At 37.7% G+C, this 17,356-nt stretch overlaps 1 protein-coding gene across 1 annotated transcript in view; it reads right to left on the bottom strand.

Annotated features, from left to right (window-relative positions):
• NDST3 (N-deacetylase and N-sulfotransferase 3) overlaps nucleotides 1–17,356 on the bottom strand; it is a 222,077-nt gene that overhangs the window by 135,560 nt on the left and 69,161 nt on the right. The window contains exon 4 of the mRNA XM_023220033.1: nucleotides 12,364–12,518. Coding sequence (XP_023075801.1) covers nucleotides 12,364–12,518 — 155 coding nt within the window. The remainder of the gene's footprint in view (nucleotides 1–12,363; nucleotides 12,519–17,356) is intronic.

Genomic DNA, 17,356 nt, shown 5'->3' with positions numbered 1-17,356 from the left:
GATTCTACCACCTACACGGAAGTGCTAGAACTTCAGAGTAGATGACAGTGTTATCTTGGATTTCAAGATACGTAAAATACGTAGTTCTAAAAATAACTAGATATGACATTTCAATTTAGAAAAACAGATTTTAAAATATTCTGGTGAAAAATAGTTGTGGAAACAATTGCTAGAAATAAGCCAGGGGAACACAACTAAAGGATATGTATTGCTCTACCACAAATCTATAATCATGATATTATGTTCAACAATACTAATAACTTGAAGATGCAGAAGTCATACTTGTAAAATATAGGGATTACATAAAGCTGGGAAAGATATAAAGCATGTTAAATAATGGAGTCAGTCTTTAGCAGGAGGTTGATATACTAAAACACTGAGCATAGAACAAATATGGAATATTAAAGGGACAATTGTAATTCCAAGGCTAGCATTTAGTTTACAAAATCAATTGGATAAAAATAAATACTTGAAGGTTTAATAAATGGCTCATGGGCAGAGGGTCTGGCAGACACAGGTGTGATATGGTGGTATAAAAATTTAATGTGATCTTTGGCTACATTTATAGAAGTAAAGTGCACATAAAGGAAAAAAATATTTTACTATTTTCTGCTTTGATAACACCACATCAGTGGACAATAATGTTCAGATTGGGGCATATATTGGGAAGAAGAATGACAAATTAGAAATTGTATGAATATGACAGCTGGGATGATGAGGGGGTTTGAAAACCTGTGGAATGCTTTGAGATACATCACCAAGAGAAAGCGTCATGCCTCTTTATTTTCTGTATTTCTGATGTTTTGATATTGGGGCCTTGCTAACCCTGGAGGGATTGCTGCTCTCAGGCTAGCCAATTCCTAAAGACAGCAACCACCACCCTGAGAGCACTCTCAGATGTCAATCAAGCAATTCAGAGCTCCTACCCTTGACTGCTTCCTTTATCAGACTCTCATATGTTGAGCAACTATCTCCCTCATCTAATCACCCCAGAGCAAAGTACCAGATGACTAAAGACAGCTCTTACATCTCAGAACACACTGAAATTATTCAAAGTAGGCAATCCTGAGCCTGCTTACCCTGTCTTGCCTTACCTTTCCTGCAGAAACCACAATAATACTCTTGCCCACATTTTCCCCTTCCTCCCTCTGCCTCCTGAGCAACCCTGGTGCCTCCCCTTGTGGCCCTGCATCCATGGTACACCCCCTTTCTTGGGAACTGTGAATAACAAACTAATCTTTTCAATGGCAGTCATCTCCTGATCTATTGGACTCACCATACCTGAATAATAACAAAACCTACATTATAATACAGTAATGATAGAATCTTAAGAGCTAGAAGAAACATTTACTTTTATTTTTATTTAACGAACATTGAGTACCATTCTATATACATATCTTACCTAGATTAGAAGAACTCTACTTCTTAAATCTATATTACTTCCATAACTTTCCTTATAAATATACTGATTCTAGTCCCTTCTAAATCTTAAGACTGACTGATTATCTTCTGGAATGATACTAAAAATATCTATCAACCAGCATGCCGTGCCACTGAGCAATCAGAACTGCTGCCAGCTGAACAGCTGGAGCTCGGTGCTGGAGACTCTTTCTGGGCCAGGCCCCTTTAGTTCCTGAGAAATGGGGAGATTTGGGACACCTTGGGGAAGAATCTGATGTGGTAATGGGGTAGGGGTAAAGTATTGTCACATTTCAATATTGTAATAACTGGCATGGCCATACCAGTACTTTTGGTTGAATAGTAGCCCTGATGATATATCCCTTAGTCTTCTTTTTTATCTCTTGCCTTCTTGAATTTCCTTCAGCTATTCATTTTATGAAGTAAATTATAGACTTCATCATATTGGTCATTTTGCTCTGAACAACGGCCAGTGTCTTTCTTAAACTGTGCTGCTTGGATTACTCTAAAGCGGCCTACCAGCTGAGTGGACTCTGTGACCTGACTGGAATTCTCTATTTCTATTAGGATGCCTAGAATTATAATTTGTGCTCAATATCAGTAAAATGAAAATCTCATATGCCTTTTTATAAAGTGCATCACTGAAATAAAAGTGATAGTATTCATTCATTCTCTAGCTGGAAGCAAACTAATTAAAAGATCATTCCTTAAGCCAGCAAGTCTTTCAATATATTTTAAATTACATTTGGATACTATAATCTTTATTTCCATATTGGAAAAGTTAACATGCTCACTAATCTAAAAAGTTTTATAATTGACAATAGACATTCCGGCTAATGTAAATTAACAGGTTCTGCTGTACTTTGAAAAGAGAGGCAAAAAGGACACCATTTAAAAGAATGATGATAATGCAATTAGAAGTTCAATCTTCAGTAAGATTTTATGTTACCATGAACATCGTTCTACTACTACTAATTTTAATAGCATTGTCTATAAAAGCATTAAATATCATCTCTTATTGGCAAAGGGTTCTATGATAGAAATATCTATTAACTATTTTATCATTAAAAATGTAACAACCACCATTTTCCAAAATTTAGATACAGTTCTTCAGTTGAGAGTATGTACTATTGAAGACTTTTTTGAGGTTAAAATAGAACACTATTTTACCTTTCTAATGATACGTTATTCTATTTTAAAAACTGTAGAGTCAATATTTTAAATTTTGTGGTAGGTCATTATTAGTGATACATTTAATCTTCGCCTCAGAATTTGTACCTTTCAAAAAAAAAAAAAAAAATCCCCTGTTGAAATTTCAGTTTAACCCGTGAATTAGCCTATATTTGGTAACTAACATTTTTTTCCAATCAACCGCCAAAGCTGCATTTCCTGATGGGTGTAATCATCAAATGCAAGTTTGCTTAAAGGATTTACTTGACCTTTCATAATAAACTATTAGAGCTTTCAAAGACAAATTAAAATAGACATCAAATTTGTGTCCACATTGTGGAAAAGGATAATAGGTAAGATGTATTTGTTAAAAGTCAATGAAAATAGCAGGTGTTTGGCTGTAAATGATGATAGCAAAGGCCAAAACCCGAAAGTTTTAGATCAGAGTCTCAGATTCTCCTAGCTGGAAAGGTACTTTAAATGTCCTCTAACCCAATTACCCATTTGAGTATTGCATCCATGACCTCCATTTTTGTTTCAACATCTATTTGCTCCCAAGACAGCCTGCTACTTCTTTGCATGTTCTTTCATTTTCTTCATTGGGAAATACCCATACTCATTTTAAAATCAAGAGCCTCCAAGCTGGTGGAGAAGAGTAGGATATAATTCAATTTAGAAATGCAATATTAGCACAGGTTAAACATTAGATTGTTCCATCTAGTGAGGTGAAGTAGAATTTTCTCCAGCGTACTTTTCACTGAGTTAAAGTGGATTCTGTAGCTATACATGATAAGTGATATTTGGTCAAGTGGAAATTTCCTCAGATTTAGTTTTTTGTCTCCCCTACCCTTTTGACCCCCTCCAGCATTTTAGAGACTCTGCCTATATTAGGGAACTTCAGAAAATCTGAGGGAGAAGTTGCCCTGTGAGTTCCACCTCAAGTTCTCCATTCCCTTTGTATTACCAGCATAACCAGATATTCCCTTGGATTACCAGCAGAAAAGAAATCTTGATTTACACCTGTGAATTGGGTTGGGAGGCTAGGGAGGAAGCCTGGTGGGGGCACAATTTATGCAGCATTAGAAGACTTAACACTACAATTTATGCAACATTAAGATTTCTGGTCTTAATTGTACTGCTAGTGAGTTTTATAATCATGAATAAATCACTGCATTTCTCTGATTCTCAGTTGCTTCATCTATAATAGGAGAATAAATAGACCTACAATTCAGGGTTAATTTAAGGAAATAATAAAAATATGTTAAAATTGGAAACCCTTGATCTTTTCTTATTATATCTTTAAAGTCAGCAACAATGCAGTTTTGTAACCCTAATGCCTAATGGAAAGTAAAAGAGTTAACACATACTTAGAAATTGGGTAAAATTCACATTAAACAAATATCATCCCAATACAAAGTAAACTTTTAAACTTAAGGATTTTTGTCCCTCTTACTGTCTGTCCAAACACCTCAGAAGCCTAGGCAAAAATTAAAGATGGCAATTTTGGGGCGGAGGAAGATGGCCGAATAGGAACAGCTCCAGTCTCCAGCTCCCAGCACAAGCGACACAGAAGACAGGTGATTTCTGCATTTTCAACTGAGGTACTGGGTTGATCTCACTAGGGAGTCCTGGACAATCGGTGCTGGTCAGCTGTTGCAGCCCAACCAGCGATAGCTGAAGCAGGGCGAGACATCCCCTCACGTGGGAAGCACAAGCGGGAAGGGAATCCCTTTTCCTAGCCAGGGGAACTGAGACACACAACACCTGGAAAATCGGGTAACTCCCACCCCAATACTGCACTTTACCAAGGGTCTTAGCAAACGGGCACACCAGGAGATTATATTCCACACCTGGCCGGGAGGGTCCCATGCCCATGGAGCCTCCTTCATTGCTAGCACAGCAGTCTGCGATCTAACTGCAAGGCAGGAGCGAGGCTGGGGGAGGGGCACCCGCCATTGCTGAGGCTTAAGCAGGTAAACAAAGCCTCTGGGAAGCTCCAACTGGGTGGAGCTCACAGCAGCTCAAGGAGGCCTGCCTGTCTCTGTAGACTCCACCTCTGGGGACAGAGCACAGCTAAACAACAACAACAGCAACAACAACAAAAAAGCAGCAGAAAACTCTGCAGATGCAAACAACTCTGTCTGACAGCTTTGAAGAGAGCAGTGAATCTCCCAACACGGAGGCTGAGATCTGAGAACGGAGAGACTGACTGCTCAAGTGGGTCCCTGACCCCTGAGTAGCCTAACTGGGAGACATCCCCCACTAGGGGCAGACTGACACCCCACACCTCACATGGTGGAGTACACCCCTGAGAGGAAGCTTCCAAAGCAAGAATCAGACAGGTACACTCGATGTTCAGCAATATTCTATCTTCTGCAGCCTCTGCTGCTGATACCCAGGCAAACAGGATCTGGAGTGGACCTCAAGCAATCTCCAACAGACCTACAGCTGAAGGTCTTGACTGTTAGAAGGAAAACTAACAAACAGGAAGGACACCCACACCAAAACCCCATCAGTATGTCACCATCATCAAAGACCAGGGGCAGATAAAACCACAAAGATGGGGAAAAAGCAGGGCAGAAAAGCTGGAAATTCAAAAAATAAGAGCTCATCTCCCGCTGCAAGGGAACGCAGCTCATCACCAACAATGGATCAAAGCTGGACGGAGAATGACTTTGATGAGATGAGAGAAGAAGGCTTCAGTCCATCAAACTTCTCAGAGCTAAAGGAGGAATTACATACCCAGTGCAAAGAAACTAAAAATCTTGAAAAAAGAGTGGAAGAATTGATAGCTAGAATAATTAATGCAGAGAAGGCCATAAACGAACTGACAGAGATGAAAACCATGACGCGAGAAATACATGACAAATGCACAAGCTTCAGTAACCGACTGGATCAACTGGAAGAAAGAGTATCAGCGATTGAGGATCAAATGAATGAAATGAAGCGAGAAGAGGAATCTAAATAAAAAAGAGCAAGAAGTATGGGATTATGTAAAAAGACCAAATCTACATCTGATTGGGGTGGCTGAAAGTGAGGGGGAAAATGGAACCAAGTTGGAAAACACTCTTCAGGATATTATCCAGGAGAACTTCCCCAACCTAGTAGGGCAGGCCAACATTCAAATTCAGGAAATACAGAGAATGCCACAGAGATACTCCTCGAGAAGAGCAACTCCAAGACACATAATTGCCAGATTCACCAAAGTTGAAATGAAGGAAAAAATCTTAAGGGCAGCCAGAGAGAAAGGTCGGGTTACTCACAAAGGGAAGCCCATCAGACTGACAGCAGATCTCTCGGCAGAAACTCTACAAGCCAGAAGAGAGTGGGGGCCAATATTCAACATTCTTAAAGAAAAGAATTTTAAACCCAGAATTTCATATCCAGCCAAACTAAGTTTCATAAATGAAGGAGAAATAAAATCCTTTACAGATAAGCAAATGCTTAGAGATTTTGTCACCACCAGGCCTGCCTTACAAGAGACCCTGAAGGAAGCACTAAACATGGAAAGGAACAACCGGCCCCAGCCATTGCAAAAACATTCCAAAATGTAAACACCCTCGAGGCTAGGAAGAAACTGCATCAACTAACGAGCAAAATAACCAGTTAATATCATAATGGCAGGATCAAGTTCACACATAACAATATTAACCTTAAATGTAAATGGACTAAATGCTCCAATTAAAAGACACAGACTGGCAAACTGGATAGTCAAGACCCATCAGTTTGCTGTATTCGGGAGACCCATCTCACATGCAGAGACATACATAGGCTCAAAATAAAGGGATGGAGGAAGATCTACCAAGCAAATGGAGAACAAAAAAAGGCAGGGGTTGCAATCCTAGTCTCTGATAAAACAGACTTTAAACCATCAAAGATCAAAAGAGACAAAGAAGGCCATTACACAATGGTAAAGGGATCAATTCAACAGGAAGAGCTAACTATCCTAAATATATATGCACCCAATACAGGACCACCCAGATTCATAAAGCAAGTCTTTAGATACTTACAAAGAGACTTAGACTCCCATACAATAATCATGGGAGACTTCAATACTCCACTGTCAACATTAGACAGATCAATGAGACAGAAAGTTAACAAGGATGTCCAGGAATTGAACTCATCTCTGCAGCAAGCAGATCTAAAAGACATCTGCAGAACTCTCCACCCCAAATCAACAGAATATACATTTTTCTCAGCACCACATCACACTTATTCCAAAATTGACACATAATTGGAAGTAAAACACTCCTCAGCAAATGCACAAGAACAGAAATTATAACAAACTGTCTCTCAGACTACAGTGCAATCAAGCTAGAACTCAGGACTAAGAAACTCAATCAAAACCACTCAACTACATGGAAACTGAATAACCTGCTCCTGAATGACTACTGGGTACATAACGAAATGAAGGCAGAAATAAAAATGTTCTTTGAAACCAACGCAAACAAAGATACAACATACCAGAATCTCTGGGACACATTTAAAGCAGTGTGTAGAGGGAAATTTATAGCACTAAATGCCCACAAGAGAAATCTGGAAAGATCTAAAATGGACACTCTAAAATCACAATTAAAAGAACTAGAGAAGCAAGAGCAAACACATTCAAAAACTATCAGAAGGCAAGAAATAACTAAGATCAGAGCAGAACTGAAGGAGATAGAGACACAAAAAACTGTCCAAAAAAATCAATGAATCCAGGAGTTGGTTTTTTGAAAAGATCAACAAAATTGATAGACCGCTAGCAAGACTAATAAGAGAGAAGAATCAAATAGATGCAATAAAAAATGATAAAGGGGATATCATCATCGACCTCACAGAAATACAAACTACCATCAGAGAATACTATAAACACCTCTACGCAAATAAACTAGAAAATCTAGAAGAAATGGATAATTTCCTGGACACTTACACTCTCCCAAGACTAAACCACGAAGAAGCTGAACCCCTGAATAGACCAATAGCAGGCTCTGAAATTGAGGCAATAATTAATAGCCTACCAACCAAAAAAAGTCCAGGACCAGATGGATTCACAGCTGAATTCTACCAGAGGTACAAGGAAGAGCTGGTACCATTCCTTCTGAAAGTATTCCAATCAATAGAAAAAGAGGGAATCCTCCCTAACTCATTTTATGAGGCCAACATCATCTTGATACCAAAGCCTGTCAGAGACACAACAAAAAAAGAGAATTTTAGACCAATATCCCTGATGAACATCGATGCAAAAATCCTCAATAAAATACTGGCAAACCGGATTCAGCAGCACATCAAAAAGCTTATCCACCATGATCAAGTGGGCTTCATCCCTGGATGCAAGGCTGGTTCAACATATGCAAATCAATAAATGTAATCCAGCATATAAACAGAACCAAAGACAAAAACCACATGATTATCTCAACAGATGCAGAAAAGGCCTTTGACAAAATTCAACAGCCCTTCATGCTAAAAACGCTCAATAAATTCGGTATTGATGGAACATATCTCAAAATAATAAGAGCTATTTATGACAAACCCACAGCTAATATCATACTGAATGGGCAAAAACTGGAAAAATTCCCTTTGAAAACTGGCACAAGACAGGGATGCCTTCTCTCACCACTCCTAATCAACATAGTGTTGGAAGTTCTGACTAGGGCAATCAAGCAAGAGAAAGAAATAAAGGGTATTCAGTTAAGAAAAGAAGAAGTCAAATTGTCCCTGTTTGCAGATAATATGATTGTATATTTAGAAAACCCCATTGTCTCAGCCCAAAATCTCCTTAAGCTGATAAGCAACTTCAGCAAAGTCTCAGGATAGAAAATTAATGTGCAAAAATCAGAAGCATTCTTATACACCAGTAATAGACAAACAGACAGCCAAATCATGAATGAACTTCCAATCACAATTGCTTCAAAGAGATTAAAATACCTAGGAATCCAACTTACAAGGGATGTAAAGGACCTCTTCAAGGAGAACTACAAACCACTGCTCAGTGAAATAACAGAGGACACAAACAAATAGAAGAACATACCATGCTCATGGATAGGAAGAATCAATATCATGAAAATGGCCATACTGCACAAGGTAATTTATAGATTCAACGCCATCCCCATCAAGCTACCAATGAGTTTCTTCACAGAATGGGAAAAAACTGCTTTAAAGTTCATATGGAACCAAAAAAGAGCCCGCATTGCCAAGACAATCCTAAGTCAAAAGAACAAAGCTGGAGGCATCACGCTACCTGACTTCAAACTATACTACAAGGCTACAGTAACCAAAACAGCATGGTACTGGTACCAGAACAGAGATATAGACCATTGGAACAGAACAGAGTCCTCAGAAATAATACGACACATCTACGGCCATCTGATCTTTGACAAACCTGAGAAAAACAAGAAATGGGGAAAGGATTCCCTATTTAATAAATGGTGCTGGGAAAATTGGCTAGCCATAAGTAGAAAGCTGAAATGGGATCCTTTCCTCACTCCTTATACAAAAATTAATTCAAGATGGATTAGAGACTTAAATGTTAGACCTAATACCATAAAAATCCTAGAAGAAAACCTAGGTAGTACCATTCAGGACATAGGCATGCGCAAGGACTTCATGTCTAAAACACCAAAAGCAACGGCAACAAAAGCCAAAATTGACAAATGGGATCTAATTAAACTAAAGAGCTTCTGCACAGCAAAATAAACTACCATCAGAGTGAACACGCAACCTACAGAATGGGAGAAAATTTTTGCAATCTACTCATCTGACAAAGGGCTAATATCCAGAACCTACAAAGAACTCAAACAAATATACGAGAAAAAAACAAACAACCCCATCAAAAAGTGGGCAAAGGATATGAACAGACATTTCTTAAAGAAGACATGTATACAGTCAACAGACACATGAAAAAATGCTCATCATCACTGGCCATCAGAGAAATGCAAATCAAAACCACAATGAGATACCATCTCACACCACTTAGAATGGCAATCATTCAAAAGTCAGGAAACAACAGGTGCTGGAGAGGATGTGGAGAAATAGGAACACTTTTACACTGTTGCTGCGATTGCAAACTAGTTCAACCATTATGGAAAACAGTATGGCGATTCCTCAAGGATCTAGAACTAGAAGTACCATATGACCCAGCCATCCCATTACTGGGTATATACCAAAGGATTATAAATCATGCAGCTATAAAGACACATGCACATGTATGTTTATTGTGGCACTATTCACAATAGCAAAGACTTGGAATCAACCCAAATGTCCATCAGTGACAGATTGGATTAAGAATATGTGGCACATATACACCATGGAATACTATGCAGCCATAAAAAAAAAAAGATGAGTTTGTGTCCTTTGTAGGGACATGGATGCAGCTGGAAACCATCATTCTCAGCAAACTATTGCAAGAACAGAAAACCAAACACCGCATGCTCTCACTCATAGATGGAAACTGAACAATGAGATCACTTGGACTCGGGAAGGGGAACATCACACACCGGGGCCTATCATGGGGAGGGGGTGGGGGGAGGGTTTGCATTGGGAGTTATACCTGATGTAAATGACGAGTTGATGGGTGCTGACGAGTTGATGGGTGCAGCACACCAACATGGCACAAGTATACATATGTAACAAACTTGCACATTATGCACATGTACCCTAGAACTTAAAGTATAATAATAAAAAAATGGCAATTTTATGATACTAGATATAATGACAAAAACAACAGCTGCCATCTATTGAGTGTTATATGCTAATTGCTGTTCCCAAATGCTTTATATATATATATATATATATGCTCTTTCATGTTGTTATGGCTGGAGAAGGACTGCTTCTGGATTCAGTCTTTTTTCATATCTATCCTCTCACAACAAAATGAAATCCACTTGTCCTGTATTTGATTAAACACTAAATAATATATTTGGTCTTATTTCTGAAGATCTATTACAACTACTCTCTACTGCTTCAAAAACAATAATGTGAATTGTCAACATGTAGTTAGGAATGACTCTTCTAAGAAATCTGCTTTGCTTGACACTTAAGTTAGGTGGTTAAGAATGACCAGATATTGTTTTTGAATTATTCTTTTATTCATGATGCTTTTTAGTTGGGAATTCTAAAAAATGCATATAACTCCTGTGCATGCCTTTTCTAGCATATGTATTAAGTATATTCTTAGAGTATGTACTTCCAAACATCTGCAAATGTTTTAAACATAAACATAATATTGGCATTCATTGAGTCTTTCAAGTAATAATAGAACACCTATTGTTCTAGATACTATTCTAGTTTCAACAGATAAAACAGTGAATGACATGTCTTTTATCAAAACTACTTTGGTACATTATTTTTGGAAAGCTATCAAAACAACAACAACAACAGCAACAACAACAATTTCACTCCTCACTTCTCAGTATCTTATCTTTTACTGGTGCTTTACTTTACTGTATTTATGTATTTTCTTCTCTCACAAATCCCTCTTTTTCTCAACAGATTTAGAAATACACCACAAAGTAATTTTTTCTCCACATAATTTATTACTGATGAACATTGCCAGTATCAGCAATGTAGATTTCTGGAAATGATAGAATTAATGTTTGCTCTATTGAGATATGAGTTTCAGGACTTTCTAATACAAATTCTGGCACTGTTTTACCAATTTTACATGCTGTTTATTATTTCCATTGATTTTTTTTAGGAAAAAAGATGACTCTCCTTCTCACAGGAGTTTTCATATACCATCAAAACATTTTCACAATATCAGCATGGAGGAGCACTATTCTTGCTTTCTTGACAAAATATCAATATGTGGCAAAGGTGCACCTGAAGCTATTTGTTTATTTGGTAGAGTAGATTGAAGCTAAAAGACAAATATGGGCTCCTGATGCCACCATAAAGTATTTGGTCTTGTATATCCTCAAGAAAAAAAAATGTATAAATTCTAACCTTGTTTTGTATATGTTTGAGCAAGGTACTGTGAGAACCAACTAAAATTTCTTAGCTCTAGCAACTGGTGTAGAAAACCATTCCATGTAAGTGTACCTCGGTACTCTCTCTGATCACAAGCACATTTTTCTTCATAGTGTGCTTATTTAAACTTTTACTATAAATTTCCCTGTCCTGAATATAAACCCTTCAGTATTACATGGTGCACCTTGCTTCAGCTAAGCAAATGTTCCATCTGTACAACATATATGTTTGCAATGCTTTTAACTGTTTAGATTGAGTCTTTATTACCTCATGCAGTCATTATGGTCTCCTACCTGTTCTTTTCTCTCCACCTCATTTCATGCCAGTTCATCCTGATACCCAAGAATTATTCTTATTTCAGGATGTATCTAAAATCTCATTTCCAGAAGAACCCATCTTGGGCTACTCCCAGTGAAACTTACTTCTTTGAACTGTGGGTTTTCTGTCTGTAAGTTTGGCATTAGATCATGAAAAAGTATTTTATTTTGTTGGGGAATTGTTTAACGTGCATATTTCTGCCTTCCCAGTGCAGCAGGAAACTCCTTCTGGATAGGAGCCATGTCTAAGGAACTCTAACCATAACGTCATAATAAATTTTGTATCTTGTAAAGTCCCTCTTAAATTAGATCCTTCAAAACATTAAGTATAGTGGTGAGCACTCAATACAAACTCAAGAGCCACATACTGAAAGGTGGCAATACCAAAATCTTCTAAATGATCACACGAAAAAGTTACTTAAAAGCGCCGCTATGCCACAATATAACAACATTTTCATTTCTCCAATCAGTGTACACTACTTCTATGCAACAGTCAAAGTGAATTACTTACTAAGGCAAATTTTTTGTTGAGAATCATCTGCTCCACCAAAGATGACTCGTTGTGGAAGAGGTGGGGCTGCATATGGCTCCACATGTGAGGAAACCACCAGAACTCATCCACAGACCCCAACAGACAGTCATCCCCTTCATCTTCCTCTTCAGTTCCTTTAGGGGGAAAAAAGATTATCCAATTAATTCCAGTTACACAGATCTATGATCAATCAATCAATCAATCTACCTATCTATCTAATCTATTCTCATATATGTATTTAGAAGACATCATTTATTCTGTTTTATGTGTAAGGCTTTAAACCCAAATATATCAAAGGAAAATCTGTTAGTCAGAAAATAATCAGAGACCATGTAAAACTCTTACATGTTATTAAATATGAGACATGGATTTGAAATCACTGCAAGATGGAAATATATAACCATTCCCAAGGATATTAGAACTCTTAACTTTCAGCATTTTTGTGCAATTGGTAGTCTGGAGAGAATGGGGGATAAGTAGGAAATGTAATTGAGGAAATAGGAGTAAGGAATGTGTGTCACAGCCTCAGAAGTAGTAGGTTATTGTGACATGGGCTGCATATACAACAAAGTAATTCTTTTATTCAGGTTCCTGCTTAGGTCTGGGAAGAAGCTACTTAGTATTTGGTAAAAACTGATGCATAAGGAAGACAAAAGAAGGAAATGTGGAAATTGTTATTGGGAAAATTAGAGAAAACTGAAGGATAAACAAGAAGAAAGGGTGAAAGTGATGGACAGAAGTTGCGAAGTGGTGAAATCATAGTCACCACTATCAGAACAATCCAAGCTGCTCCTTGGTGGTACCCATGTTCCATATGCTTGTCCTTTCTCTCAAGTTGTTGGAAGAAGATTTTCCATCACAAAACTCCTATTGCCTTAAGGGTCAGCCCTGTTGTTGTTTCTCGGAGGTTTCATACTTGAACTCATTTTATTTCCTCCCATTTTCCTTGGCCTGCAGTTCAGTTGACTGCGGGAAATTTCACTGTTCTTTTAACTTATTTGAAGGGGCTGAGTCCTTTTTCTACTTCCCCAGGCATAGCTTCTTTACTGTAGCATAAAATAAGAACAGTATAAGGTGCTCACTACTGTCCTGGAATATCATAAGATAATACTAGTCATTACACAATTATGCAGCCACACTTGAATTTTAGCCACAACATTGAATCCAATAAACTCCCAGGGTAGTGAGTTCTTCCTATGATGACCTTTCTGTGTGGAGAAAAATTTCCTCCCATATTTTCAATGGCAGCTCTGATATGATTTTTTTTATTAGAGCCCTACAGGCTAAAGATGGAGAATGGACTGCTGCCAGTCATTCTAAACCCAGTCCCTGTTAACATTGTTCATTCAGTTTCTCAAGAGAAGGGAGGCAGAGTCTATTGGCAGGAAAAGAATCAGGTCCTGTGATTAGGTGGGCATTGAAAACCTTTACTGGAGATGAAGGCATACTATGAGGTTTCATGGTCATTCAAATTCATACAGGAGAAACAAAGATTGAGTGCTATAGAGTGAGTGGAATAGCATAATCCTTCAAGGACAGTCTTCAGTTTCACTTTCATATGCTTAAGTACTCTGCTGCTATGAAGGAACTTCCTCTCCACTACATACAAAGATTACATCTTTAAATCTAATGTTTTATTTTCTTTAGTTTTTCTTCTTCATATACACTTATGTTACCATTGTATACTAGAACAAGCATAGCCTTTGAAGTCAGAAGGCTTTAGTTTATTTGTAGGTTCCAACACATTTGAGTTGTGTGGCCAAGTCACATGATCTCTTTAATGTCTGTATTCACGTAGGTAAAAAGATGGACAGCAGTACCTATTTTACTTTTTGGGGGAGGTAATGTCTACATAATTCTGGCAATATTGGGTAACTTATAATGCCCCTTTCTTTTCTTCCTATATTTCCTACTTCAGTTCTTCTTGTGTTTCCTTGCATGTCTCCTCGAGTTTTTTTTTTTTTCCTCATTACAATACTACATGAAAGGGGGAGGTAGTTTTCACATGTGCTATGTGGGAGAGGTGACATTATGTTCAAGAATTGACCAAGTCATTATATTAACTCATTGGCCTGATTAATGAATGAGTCACCAGCATTCTTGGAGCTTCTGAGCGGTTATCTTATGGCTCAGGGAAATTTTATAGAGAGAAAGGCAAGAAAAATAGGAAGATGGATTCAGGGGTTTAGAAACTCTGATGATCCTAACCATGGCAGGTTCTTGGGTCCTTCTAAATTTGAGGTGATAAATAAGGTGACTTAGTAAAGGAGCATTTTGTAGGTGTGACTGGTGATCTTAAATACATGTTTTGGTTGACATAAGAATGATGTCATTTAGTTTCCCTGCATTTAAACATCTCTGCTTCTATCCAAGATACTCCCCTGTTGCTTAACATTTTGTAGTCTCCAGGACACTGTATTAGTGTTAGTTATTTGTTGCCATTTTATTTTCTCACACTGAGAGCAGGCAGAGTCTCTTGGAGTTTCCCAGAAATCAATTCATTCCTGATTTCCATATACCCTGCAATGTCAGTGAGCTGAGATTCCCTAGTTTATGAGAAGTCGCCTCTCCCACCGCTTTTAAGCTCTATTCCTTGTTGCCTATAATTCCTATCTTTCCTTGCAACCTTCCTGTTATCTTTCCTTTATTCATGTTTTTTTAGTTGGACTCTGCTGAAATATTATTTATCAGAACAGAGCAGCAGATCTCAGGGTTCTTTGAAAAGATAGCTCAGGCATTTGTTGTCCTTTCCTGAACATCATGGTGAAATCTGTGACTAAAATATTCATACATTTGAATCATGCAACAGTTAGACAAATAATATCTGCCTTCTGACATATTTGTCTCAGTTCATATTAGGCACAATTTTATGTCTTCTCTTTATAGATTTGTCTTATCTGATTTCTTTTAATTCTACTTTGAGAGTGTTTTACATTAGAATTACATTGAGAACAAATGTCTCTTGCTTATTACTTTCATCATTATGGGCTGGGCTTGGTGGCTCACGCCTTTAATCCTAGCACTTTGGGAGGCTGAGGTGGGCAGATCACAAGGTCATAAGATCGAGACCATCCTGGCTAACACGGTGAAATCCCATCTCTACTAAAAATACGAACAAAAAAATTAGCCAGTCGTGGTGGCGGGCACCTGTAGTCCCAGCCACTGGGGAGGCTGAGGCAGGAGAATGGCACTAACCTGGGAGGTGGAGCTTGCAGTGAGCCAATATGGCGCCACTGCACTCCAGCTTGGGCGACAGAGCGAGACTCTGTCTCGGAAAAAAAAAAAAAAAAAAAAAAAAAAAAAAAAAAAAATTTGATTAAAAAGCAGTTGAAGTGTAATTAACTGTGGGTTAATTACATTTGGTTGGACTGTCGTGGCCTCTTGCCAACTCTTTGCTTCCCCACTTTGCCCACCTTTGTTAGAACTGGAGGAAAAGAGAAGAACAAGAAGTCAAATTCCTCGATTTTAAGTGTCATTTCCTTTTTCTGGGAAGATGCAGATTATATTTATTTTATTTTATTTTCAACTTTTATTTTAGATTCAGTGGGGACATGCAGGTTTGTTGCATATTGGGGGTATATTGCATGATGCTGAGGTTGGGGGTATGAAAGATCCCATCACTCAGATGGTGAGAATAGTACACAACAGTTAGTTTTTCAAACTTTACTCTTCTCCTTCCCTCTCTGCCATTAGTCCCCAGTGTCTACTGTTGCCATCTCTATGACTATGAGTACCAGTTGTTTAGTTCTCACTTATAAATGAGAACATGTGGTATTTGGTTTTCTGCTCTTGCGTTGATTCACTTAGGATAATGGCCTCCAGCTGCATCCATGTTGCTGCAAAGGGTATGATTTCATTCATTTTTTATGGTGGTGTAGTATTCCATGGAGTATATGTATCAGATTTTCTTCAGCCAATCCACCATTGGATTGGATGGACACATGGACACCTAGGTTTATTCCACGTCTTTGTTACTGTGAATAGTGCTGTAGTGATCATGTGAGTGCATGTGTCTTTTTGGTATAATGATTTGCTTTCTTAGAATATATAATAATATCCAATAATGGGATTACTGGGTTGAATGTTAGTTCTGTTTTAAGTTTTTCGAGAAATTTCCAAACTCTTTTCCACAGTGTTAAGTGACATTTCTTAACCTGTCACAAAACTCTGCTGAAGTCTTATAAAGTTATTGCAAACTATAATTTATTTTTTAATATATTTATTTAAATAACTGGTCTCTACACTATTTTATCTGTAGTGTTTCCTATTCTGACATTATATTTAAAATCATCATTGATTGAGACTCTATGTTGTGTTGTTATGTCAAGCACTGTGTTGGGTACTTTACAAACATCATTTCACTTCATTCTCAAAACAACCTCATGAGGTGAGGGCCGCTGCCAACTTCATTTTACAAATAAGGGAATTGATATTTGGAGAGGTGAAGTAACTTGCTCCATGTCACTGAGAGGTTTGAGACGGAGCCTGAACTGAAATCCTGAGTTCTAACTCAGATTGAGCAACTCCAAATTCAGGGCCCTTAACTGTCATTCACTGGCCAAACATGGAGTCTAGAAATAAGATCAACATTTACTCATTCAGTATAACATTGTTCTTCCCGTTGTTAATTTCTTCTGTAACATAATTAGAATGTATAGTTACTATTGGATCTCAGTGATTTTGGGAAACATAAAAATCTAACAAATCTATAAATAAGGAGAATCTTTTGTCATTCAGCTTCCCTAATCAAGGATGGGTTAAGACTATTTTTTGACACTTCACTAGCTATGTGACCTTGGGCCCCTTTAAGTCTCTATGTACTTATCTAGAAAACAAGTTAACACATTTTTTAACTTATAGGATTCAGTGGAAAAGTACATGAAAAGTGCTTAACAAAACACTAAAAGGGAACTATGATTTTTATTTTTTATCCTTTTATTTCTCACATAAATGCACATAACCTTCAAAAATT

Source organism: Piliocolobus tephrosceles, chromosome 3 (assembly GCF_002776525.5).
Source record: "Piliocolobus tephrosceles isolate RC106 chromosome 3, ASM277652v3, whole genome shotgun sequence".
Lineage (NCBI taxonomy): Eukaryota > Metazoa > Chordata > Mammalia > Primates > Cercopithecidae > Piliocolobus > Piliocolobus tephrosceles.
This window is presented reverse-complemented; position numbering and strand designations above follow the sequence as displayed.